At 51.8% G+C, this 11,397-nt stretch overlaps 1 protein-coding gene across 1 annotated transcript in view; it reads left to right on the top strand.

The window, feature by feature from the left end:
- The window catches only part of Rin3 (Ras and Rab interactor 3), an 83,828-nt gene that overhangs the window by 45,552 nt on the left and 26,879 nt on the right, over positions 1 to 11,397 (top strand). The window contains exon 6 of the mRNA XM_013013314.1: positions 8,110 to 8,182. Coding sequence (XP_012868768.1) covers positions 8,110 to 8,182 — 73 coding nt within the window. The remainder of the gene's footprint in view (positions 1 to 8,109; positions 8,183 to 11,397) is intronic.

The following is an 11,397-nucleotide window of genomic DNA, read 5'->3' as shown; positions in this document are numbered from 1 at the left end:
TTTTTTCTTTTTGCTTATGTGGTGCTGAGGAATCGAACCCAGGGCCTCATGCATGCAAGGCAAGCGCTCTGCCACTGAGCCACCTTCCCAGCCCCCCTGTGGTTATTTTTGAGATAGCGTCTAATTGCTATCTACATGCCTGGACTGCAGTCCGTGTCCCCACCCCCTGCTTCTGCTCTAGCTGGAACAGCAGGTGCCAGCATGCCCAGTGTCTCCATTAAGATGGAGTTTCATGTTTCATGGCCTTGAACTATGATCCTTTCCATCTCAGCCTCCTGTGTAGCACGGATAACAGATACACATCACATCAGGCTCTTGGCATGAATGAGATAACTTGTATTCTATATATATTTTTAATTTTTATGTTTATTTATAAGGGTGACATACATAGGGTATGAGTACATTCCTTTTTGGAAATGTCACCCCTTCCTTCTGTGTATTTTTGACAGTTGTGGTCTGTAGCCCCTGCCCATGAATCTGGGCTAGGCTGTGGTTTCTTTGACCAGCTAACTGAGGCAGAAGTGAGCTGTGCCAGTTCCGCATAGGTTTTAAGGGAGCCAGAGTTCTGCTTCGACTGTGAGAGCTCTCCTCCATCCTGAAGACAAGGACCTAGAGACTTTCTGGAACAGATGGAAACGCAGGATGGAAATGAGGTTGGTTGCATCCAGTCTGAGCATTCCCAGCTTTGCACAAAAATGTCTTGGACCCTCCAGACCAGACCAGCCACCAGCTGCACGCCACTGAGTGATGCATGAGTGTTCCAAGGAATGGAAGAGTCATCCAGCCGAGCCCTGCCCGGATTCCTCGCTCACAGCTCATGGCTGCACTTAGGTGGTTGTTATTTGAAGCCAGAAAGTGTTTCAAGTAATGTTTTACCACAGCAATACAATAGATAGCCAAAGCAATCAGAACCCCCACTTGACAGAAACTGAGGCATGGAGAAAAGCTTGTTAGCTTCCTCAGAGTCACATGTTAGCAAGCGGCAGAGCCAGGATTTAGACCCCAGAAACCAGGCTCCAAACACATGTTCCTAGCACTGTGTTGCTGCTCTTGCGTTGAGAATATGCCCTCGGGAAAATATTAATTAGAGGATTCCGTTGACATTTGTTTATTCATTTGCTGGGTTTGAGGACAGCAGGCATAGGGGGGTGGTGATGGGTATGTTCAGATGGTGAGGATTTTATGGCACTAAGGCAAAGCACCCCCAACACCGGTGAGTGGGTGTGACTTGGGAGTGTCTGTCTCTGAGGGATGGATTGTCCTTTGGGTGAATAGAAATGTCTTATTTGGGCAAGGAGGTTTGCATAGTGGCACAATGCTGGGTATGTCCTCGTGGATGAGGTCAAGCAAAGAATGGGAATACCAGCCAAAGACAGCCGGGGCTGGCTTCCATGGTGCTCCCGGCCCCCTGCCAGGCATCTACCAGGTACACACATGGATTCCCACTCATTTGGAGGCCATCATCCATTTCCTTGTTGCAGGAGGCTGACTGGGCAGGGCAGAGCAGGGCAGAGCAGGGCAGGATGTCTGCAGCATCCCTGGCCTCTAACCACTAGGTGGCAGTCACACTATCTCCTGAGTTGTCTCAGATTCCTGATCCTATACCCTGTATAGAGTATCACCCTAATGTATGAGAATGGAGCCCAGGGCCTTGGGCCCTATGTGGAATGACATCACCAGCCCTGAGATTTTTTTTAATTGCCTGTGTGTCCTATATTCTATTCCTCGTGGACTGTGTGGCCTAGACCAGCAGTCCAGGCCACAGATAGAGGAGTTGGACTCTTCCAACCCATGTTCTAGATCTGTGACCAAGCTGCCCGTTCTGGTCCCCGCTTCCAGGTCTCCAGCTCTTCTGAGTGCCAGTCAGGTTTTCCTAGACCTAGAATTGAGGTTCCCAAATGCAATGTGGGAGGGACTTTGAAGGATCCTGATGTCGAAGCAGTTCATGGCGGGGGAGGGCTGTGGTCCCCAGACTAACCTGCCTTCCCCCTACCTATCACCCTCTGCTTCCTGACAGCAGCGTTTTCTCAGTGGATCCCTTCACAGACATGCCCTGGCCTGCGTGGGAGCAGAGAGGGGAAGTGGTGTCCTCCTAGGTCCCAGCTCCCCGGGCTGGCACCTCTGCCCTGCCCCTTCCCCTGCCTGCTCCTTCTCCCCACACCTGCCATTAGCTCTTTATTTCGTTTTTCCTGACACACAGCAACTGGCAAATCTGTCTATTGTCCCCCTTGTGTTTTGGCATCTGAGCCTATAAATAGTTGCCAGACAAAGTCCCCATCTGCACAGTGACAGCTCCTCCTGTGAGCGAGCGCCTCTCACACTCTGAAGTCTCATGTTCACGCTTGCTCAACAGGAAGGACAATTCCAAACAAAGGGGGTCTTTTATGTTAGTCCGAACAGCATAGTAAAGCGTCACCACAGTGCCACTGCCCGTGTGGCGTTCACAGACGATGCTCTCAGAAAACACAGGCCCCAGCACACACAGGACATGGCCAAGAAAGTTCTAGACCTGGGGCTGTGAAAAGAGCTGCGTTCTGGGTCTGAGTGGGGCCCATGACCACATCATGGTGGGAGTCACAGCATTGGCTTTCAGGGGTTCCCAGGGCCCAAGCCAGGGAGCAGGGCCATAGTTCAATCCACAAGAGCTGTCCCCGAGGGTTGTCATCAGGGAAGGCATCTTCTGTCTGTGAAATAGGACTGTGGCCTGAACCCCAGTAAGAAGCCCAGGCTCCGCCCTCCATCCTGCGCTGCTCTTCTGCACCATAGGTGACGGGTGCTCTGGATAGAAGCTGCCGTGCGTTGCCAGGCCCTGGTTGTGGGAAGGTGCTGCCATCTGTCTGGTCATGACTTGGTCACGGTGACTTAATGTATTTTAGGGTTTGCCTCCTCCTCTATAAAATAGAGAGTGAGACTGATTAGAAATTAGAAGGATGAAAAATCCAGAGCCAGGCCTGATTATTAAAACCTGTAACTTCTCAAATCTGTCCATGGGCCAGCACTGGGAAGCTGGGAAAAGGAGACAGTCAAAAAAACAAAATCAGTGCTGGGCACTGTGGTTCATGTCTGTAAGCCCAGCTATGCAGAAGACAGAGATGGGAGGATTGAAGGTTGAGGTCAGCCTAGACAGAGTTACCCAATAACCTGGGTATCATGATACATATCTGTAACTCTAGCCATGGGAAGCAGACACCGGAGCATCATGGTCTAAGGCCAACCTTGGCACAAAGCAAGACCCTCTCTGACAAACTAAAGCAAAAAGGACCCAGTGGCTCAGATTAAGTGGTTCAGTTGGTTGCCTAGCAAATACAAGGCCCTGAGTTCAAGTTCCAGTATCACAACAACAACAAAGAATAAAAACTTATAAACTCCCCCAAAGCAGCACCAGACAGAACCAAACTGGAAAGTTCCCAGGCTGCCAACGTGCAAGATGAGGCTACACCATCCCTGGACCTCAGTTTCCCCATCTGTGTGGTGGTACGGACCAGAGCTGTTTGTGGGCCTTGGCAGTGAGCATCTGAAAGAATACTGGCTTGGGTTCCTGGGTGGGTGAGGCCCTGGGCCTCCAGGAAGCCCTCCCTCTTCCCCCAGCTGTCACTCCTGGGGACAAGAGACCAGTTGGCATGTTTCAGAAAACGGGGCCTTTGGCTGGGCCTTGTGGTCATGGCGGACATTCCTTCACCACACACCAGCCAAGTCGTGGTTCCCATGGCAACTATAGTGCGACTGGCCTCTACCACAAAGCAGCTGTGACCTGCAAAATGGGGAAGGAGCCCCATCTTCCAGTGGCTTACAGGGGATCCCCTGGTGATGGTGGAAGGGGGGACATCCCCTAGAAGAGGGGACGCCTTCCCCTTTCCTACACGAGGCCCTGAAGCGGCTCCCCAGCCCCCTGTCACTCTGACGTTTTAACGCTGTGTCTGCACCCCCCCTCTTTCCAGTCAGGGACCCAGCTCAGATCAATTGTTGCTTAGGAACGGGGGTGGGTGGGCAAGCACCTATCAGGATCCAGTGTTCCCAGCCTTTTGGGGTGGCAGGGAGATTAAAAGGGTCTTGTCTCGGGTGTAACAAAGACCTTGGAGTAAAGGCTGCTTGTTGTGCTCTGGTTTGGTGGGTCCCTCTCTCCAAGCATTGAACCCCGCCAAGGTCAGTCCACTCTGCCTGCCCTCAGGAACAGGATGTCCACCCAACCTGGAGTCCTTTGGCTTTTTTTCTTTTTGGTCAGTTGTGCGGCTTGAACTCTGGGCCTGGGCGCTGACCCTGAGCTCTTCAGCTGAGGGTGAACACTCTACCACTTGAGCCACAGCACCACTTTCGGTTTTCTGGTAGATAATTGCAGATAAGAGTCTCACAGACTTTCCTGCCCTGCCTGGCTTTGAACCTTGATCCTCAGATCTCAGCCTCCTGATTAGGATAACAGGAGTGAGCCACTAGCGCCCAGTCTCCTTTGGCTTCTAGTCTACCAGGCTTCTCTGTTTTGCATGTGTGTAGTGAGACCTCAGTCTGAGCATTTTTCCCACTATCAACCTACTTTTCACTCATCTAAAGAGATTGCGCTGAATGTTTTGAACCTCTGCCCCCAGGAAGGAGTTCCAGAGAAGTGCCCTGGCCAGGGCCAATGGAAAAAAAAACAACCCTGTGGGCTTCCTGTCTGCTACCATATCCATCTACTCATGACCCTAGAGCATGAACGCAATAATCACTTGCTGATGAAATAATGCATAGGATAAATGCCCAGCCAGAGAGTAGCCCTGAGCACAGCCTTCACATGAGCGCCACAAGTGGAAAAGTGAACTAAGAAGGATTGTTAGTTGGGTGCTGGTGGCTCACACCTGTGATCTTAGCTACAGAAGAAGCTGAGATCAGGAGGATCATAATATGAGAGAGGAATTGTTCACTAGGTTCTAGATTCACACTAACCAGCCAAAAGCAGGGCTGGAGGCATGACTCAAATGGTGGAATGCCAGCCTAGCAAATTTGATGCTAGCCTAGCAAATTCTAATGCCACCCAAAAAAAGGGAATTTGGACTGTTGATCAAAATGTGTAAGAAGTGAGAGATTCCAGAGTTATCAAAGCTGTTCGCTCCTGTGGAAGGTTGAGTTAGTGTTCGTGGGCTTCACCCATAGCCCTTGGTGTAAGGAAACGCCCCCCTCGCAGACCAATCTCCACCCACGAAGGCAGCGCCTACGCAGTAGGTGAGGCGCCGCCCACTTCCGGCCCAGGGGAGACACCAGTTATTGTAAGCAGAGCTAACACTTGGCAAGGTGAATTTTCATACAATGGTCCTTTTCTCCTCAAAGTCCAGTGAGGCCTGGATTCAGATTTACTACCCTTTATTTGTTGGCTGAGATAAATCAGAACCTGAAGAATTCAGGTTCAGTGGCCATTCTCTGTATGCAGAAGGCATGATAAAGTTCTCGTTGGGTGAATATGAATTCACCTTATCCACTGCAAATTTGTGGTAATTACATCAGGCATGCCTGACTTTGAGAACTTCTATAGAAAAAGTGTCTAAAGAATATTAACAGCCAGGTGCCGGTGGCTCACACCTGTAAACCTAGCTACTCAGGAGGCTGACATCTGAAGATTGTGGTTCAAAGGCAGCCTGGGCAGGAAAGTCTATGAGACTCTTATCTCCAATAAACTACCAGAAAACGGGAAGTGGCGCTATGGCTTGAGTGGTAGAGTGCTAGCTTTGAGCTGAATTGCTGAGGCGCAGCGCCCAGGCCCAGAGTTCAAGCCCCACAACCGACAAAAAATAAAATAGTCCTGTTGCTTTGAGATGTATTTTGATAGTTTGCTGAACATACCGAATTATCATACAACCAACACCAAGAAAGGAGAGCTGCTCACTGTGGGGTAGCCCAGAATGCCAGGCTGGGTTTCTGTGTGCACACGCCTGAGTGTGGTTTGAACTCAGGGCCTCAAGTACTCAGACTTTTCACTCAAGGCTGGCACTCGACCACCTGAAACACACAGACTCTCCCAAGCTCTCCTGCCTAGGCTGGCTTTGAACACTTAATCTTCAGATCTCAGCCTCTGGAGTAGCAAGGTTCACAAGTGTGATCTCCTGGCATCACCCACAGGGATGGGTGAGGTCCAACTTCCTTCTCCCACTGATTGTGTGGCCCAGGGTCTCTATTCCTGCTGTGTTACCCCCCCCCCCACACACACACATACCCTCTTTGTGGAAAGATGGTGCTGTGCTGAATTCAGGCCCTAGGTGGCGCTGGACCCCCATTGCTCACCTCTTCCACCTCCTCCCTCTCCCCCCCCCCCCCCCCCCGGGCCCCATGGGGAACACTCAGAAGCTGGAAATGACTGTGGGCTGGAGTTTATCTCACATCTGTGTGAACCTCCACCCAGTTCCTCCACCCAGTTCTTCCTCTCTCTACTTATTTTTCTTGAAACTCATTTTTTAAATCTGACCTCATGAGAAGCCCCCATCTCTTTGCCACAGATAAATATACATGTTTTTAGGAACTATTGAGCCTGGTGCTTAGAAGCTAAGGCAAATAGAAATCAGAGTCGTTGGCGTACAGTGTGTGGTTCTGGGTGGTGGAGAGCTATCCTCGCTTTGGACGCTGGGTGATGGTCACACTGAGGCCCGCTTCATCCATTCCAGTGTCAGTCGGGCCCCTGCACCCAGGGCCCGCCCTCTTCTCTCCCCCATCATATGGAAACTGGGGCTCAGCTGTGCTGCTCACATGGTACCCCCTTCCCCACTAATGCCTGGAAAGCCTGTGGGCCCCTGAGCTCAGGGCGCTTTGCCTGGCATGAGGTGAGGAGGTTGATGAACAGCGACAGGAGCCGGATGAACTGGGGACCTCCCACCACTGACCAGGCTGCCCTGAGCCCCTGGCCGCATGTAGTCCAGAGCCTGGTTCTTCACAGGGCGCCTCCTAGAGGCAGGGCTGGTCCCTTCCTCCCACTGACCCTTCCAGGTCCCCAGGTTACTGAATGGTAAGACTTAAGATTAGTGTGATCTTAGCCGGGCGCTGGTGGCTCACACCTGTAATCCTAGCTACTCAGGAGGCTGAGATCTGAGGATCACGGTTCAAAGCCAGCCCAGGCAGGAGAGACCGTGAGACTCCTATCTCCAATAAACCACCAGAAAACCAGAAGTGGTGCTGTGGCTCAAGTGGTAGAGTGCTCACCTTGAGCTGAAGAGCTGAGGGACAGCGCCCAGGCCCAGAGTTCAAGCCCCACGACCGACAAAAAAAAAAAAGATTAGTGTGATCTCACATACTGCTTTTTATTTTGATCTGTCTGAACTACAGGCCTCAGTTCCTAGACATTCTTTCTACCACTTGAGCCACACCCGCAGTCCTTTCTGCCGCAGTCATCTTGCAGGTGTTTTTGCCTGGAGCCCACCTCAGACTGAGATCCTATAACTCACACCCTCAGGCAGAGCTGCGATCATAGGTGCACCCTACTGTATCCTGCTTGTTGGTGAAGATGCAGCCTTGGCAACTTTGTGCTTGGGCTGATCTCCAGCCATGATCCTCCTCAATCTCTGCCGCCTGAATAGCTAGGATTACAGGCGTGAGCAACCATGCTCTACCTTGACATGGTTGGTTTTCCTTATACCTAGAATCCTCTGTGTTCATTTGCTAAAATAATAATAATAATAATGTGTGTATTCGTTAAGGCAAGCTATGTTACTCCCTAAACTCTCAGGGCATTGACACCCTCAAAATTCCATTTCTCATTCACCTCAGGTCTTTTGGGAGGGGCGGGGGGTCAGTTGTGGGGCTTGAACTCTGGGACTCAGTGCTGTCCCTGAGCTCTTCAGCTCAAGGCGAGCATTCTACCACAACACCACTTCCAGGTTTCTGGTGGTTTATTGGAGGTAAGAGTCTCACAGACTTTCCTGCCCAGGCTGGCTTTGAACCTTGATCCTCAGATCTCAGCCTCCTGAGTAGCTAGGGTGACCGCTGTGATCCACCAGTGCCGGGCTCACCTCAGGTCTTGGTGGCAGTGGTTTGCTTGGAGCTGTGCCAGCCAGCATGACCATGGTGGCAGTCATGCCCCACCAGCCCTCAGGAGCCGTCGCCTGCTCCCTTGTGTTTGGGGTATACTAACCTGGGGCCTCTCTTGTCTCCCCACAGTATTGTACGTGGAAGGCTCTGTTCTTGTGTTTGAGGACATCTTCAGACTGATCGCGTTCTACTGTGTCAGTAGGTGAGTGGGTGGCTCCAGGAATGGCCGGGGACAGACGTCCATCAGTCTGTTGTTACGGACATCGCTGGTGGCTGTGGGGAGGCGGGTCAGAAACAGCAGCACAGAGATGCGGAGATGCAGCGATGCCTCTGGCTGCCATGTCCCTTGGCTTTGCTCTGGTAACCATAGGAGAGGTGTTGGCTCGCGGGGGGTAAGACCCCCACCCCCACCTGTCTCCCAACTTCCTGCATGACGCGTATCACAGACAGCTTTGGGGTCCTGTGTGACCCTGACCACGCCTATAGCAGGGATTCCAGAAGGAATTTCCAGCAGGGGCAGCAAGAGAGGCTTCTGGGGCTCCGTGGGTGGGAGCCCCCACGATGGCTCAGTGGCTTCTGGGTGGAGCAGGCATCTGCAACCAGCCTCTGCCCTGGTCCATTCATTCAGAACTGGTTTCAGATCAACAAGAATTTAAAAATATATTTTGGTGCTATAAGCCAGTGGCTTAAGTTGGAGGTGTTTAGCCAGTATGGGTAAGGTGTCCTGGTGGGCGGGCATGGCAGAGCTAATTACCATAGCCCATGCCTTAGCAGCCCCAGCCCTGCTCTGCACCAAGGGTGTGTGTGTGTCTGTGTGTGTGTCTGTGTGTGTGTGCGTGCTGGTCCTGAGACTTGAACTCAGGGTGTATGTAGGTTCTGTCCCTGAGCCTCTTTTTGCTCAAGGCTAGCACTCGACCACTTGAGCACTGTTCTACTGCCCACTTTTTTGGTAGTTTAGTGGGGATAAGAGTCTCATAGACTTTCCTGTTAGGGCTGGCTTTGAACTACAATCCTCTTTCAGCCTCCTAGGCAGCTAGGATTGCAGGCATGAGCCACCAGTGTCCAGCATGCAGAATTTTGCACCCATACAGGTCTTTCCAACAACTCCATGAGGTACCCTGTAGTGATCCTGGCTCCTTATTGCACAGATGAGGAAGCCAAGACAGAGCAGTCACACAGCTGGTAAACAGCAGGGCAGGATTCAAACTGAGATCTGGCTCTAAAGCTCAGCTGTTTGTACTGCTGCCTGCTGTGTACATCCTGTAACAGTGCCAGTGAGCTGGCATGGCCCGTGTGTGCCCCAGGCTACACTGAAGAGGCCCCTGGCCCTGTATGTGTTAAGATGTGCCAGGCTCTTAGGAGACACACTTTTCCTATTCCAAGAAGTTTTCCCCTCAGAAATAGGAGCCCAGTGTAGTGTTTGGCATATGCTAGGCACTATGGATGAAGGAAGGAAGGAAGGAAGGCAGGGAGGCAGGCAGGCATAATTGCAAGGCTCAGATCTGGAGCTGTCACTTCATCTCTCTGATCCCCACCGTTCCTCATCCATGAAATTGGAACGATGCCAGTCCCATCAGGGCTGCAGGAGGGAATTTGGTAATGCACAGGAAGAGATGGTGCAGTGCCCAATTTCCCATCAGGCTGGAAGTCTGCTAGGCTACGGGCTTCTTTGCATCCAGGATCTGGGATCACCAGAGCTCAGTGATGTCACCTACTGAGTTTTTCCCATCTTCAATGCTCCAGGAGAGCAGGTGACAGTTTACCTTGCCCTCAGATTCCCAAAGGCCCCTGGGGGGCACTCACAGGACACACACTGGCCTGACCAGAAGGATGGGAGTCCCTGAGTTTCTGAGCATCTCAGGAGTGAAATGTCCTAGTGGGAAGATGCCCAGGCTGGGAGCTCAGAACCCATCTCCTGTAGCTGTGACCCCAGAGAAGGCACCTGCCCCAGCTGGCACTGTGGATGTGCAGACTCCTGCAGAACCCATGCCTGAAGGCAGCTAGACCCGCTCCCAAGACACTTCATATGCCTGGAGTCCCCTCCAGAGGGGGGCTTTGATATGCTGGTCAGTGCTCACCGTTACATAGAGCTGTGTCCCCAACCCTACAGCAAGCCCAGGCCTGGCCCTGAGCAAGTTCACCAGCCGCCCCCCCTCCTCCTGGAGCCTGCTCCCCACAGGGCACTGGGGGCCCTGATGGCCTGAGCCGGAGGCTGCTCGTGGAGACTTGCCAGGACAGCATGACCAGCCCTGGCCCAGTGTGTGGTGGTGGCTTCCTCAGAAGTCCTGCCCTGTGCTCCACAGAGGCTCTGTTCAGGGCTCAACAGCAGCCAACGCCCAGAAATAGAAAAGAGGGTGCTCACCTCGAACCCAACACTCTAGGCTGGGTGAGGGCTCTAGGTCCTGACTCTGTGGGTATCAGATGAGCCCAGGAATCTATATTAATAACCAATTTACAAGCAATGGATCCACAGCCCAGGGTTTGGAAACTTCACCCAGGGATCAACACGCAGGGGGTTTCCCAGGATGGGCTCCCAGGGCAGAATTCAGACACAAGGGTTGAGTAAGGGCAAGGAAGGGGAGCAGGGCAGGGAGGTGGTGGGGACCCCAGCTTTCCCTAGCTCCCATAGGCAGCCCAGGAGCATGGGAGCAGACCTTAAAGTAATCTCAAGTTAAAGCCACAGAGCTGGGCTTTGGCACCACTCAAACCAGACGTGAACCCCCTGGTTCACATTTGTGAGGTTCCAGGAAGTCAGGGTACGGGTCAGCCTCGCCTTTAAAAGTAGCTGCTATCCGGCTCTGTTGTGCCGAGGGAGCTCTGATCTGGGGCCCTCAGAAGTTCAGGCGAGCTGGGACTGGTTGCTGATGTTGATGGGGTGGTCTCGAAGGACTGACTGAGCCCCAGAATCTGCTGTCTGACTCAAGCTGGACTCATGTTGAACTGTTACATGCTTGGTCTCTAAGATTGAACAGCTGGGAGCTGGTGTTGGAGAATCCTTCTGAGGGAGGGTCGTAAAATGACTTTTTAAAACAATGAAATAGTGAATCGGACTAGAAGTTTTCAGAAAGTGTCTGGTGTAGGTGGAATTAACTCTTGTGATGCCCAACAGACTCTCATTGAGGATTCTATCTGACAGAAATTTTAGCTGAGGACAGAAAGATTAGGAGTGAGAATTGTTCTTTGCATTGTTTGACCCAGCTGAAATTTGGAAATACATTTTTTAAGAAGAAATAATCTATCACCAGTACTAGTAAGTCATACCTATAATCACAGCTAATCAGGAGGCTGAGATCTGAGGATTGTGGTTCAAAGTTACCCAGGGCAGGAAAGTCTAGTTATCTCCAATTAACCACCAAAAAGCCAGAAATGGAGGCATGGTTCAAGTGGTAAATGCTAGCCTTGAGCAAAAATGCTCAG

This window comes from Dipodomys ordii, unplaced genomic scaffold (genome assembly GCF_000151885.1).
Source record: "Dipodomys ordii isolate 6190 unplaced genomic scaffold, Dord_2.0 Scaffold2, whole genome shotgun sequence".
NCBI classification, from domain to species: Eukaryota; Metazoa; Chordata; class Mammalia; order Rodentia; family Heteromyidae; genus Dipodomys; species Dipodomys ordii.
The sequence above is the reverse complement of the archived record's forward strand: the minus strand, read 5'-3'. Positions and strand labels throughout refer to the sequence as shown.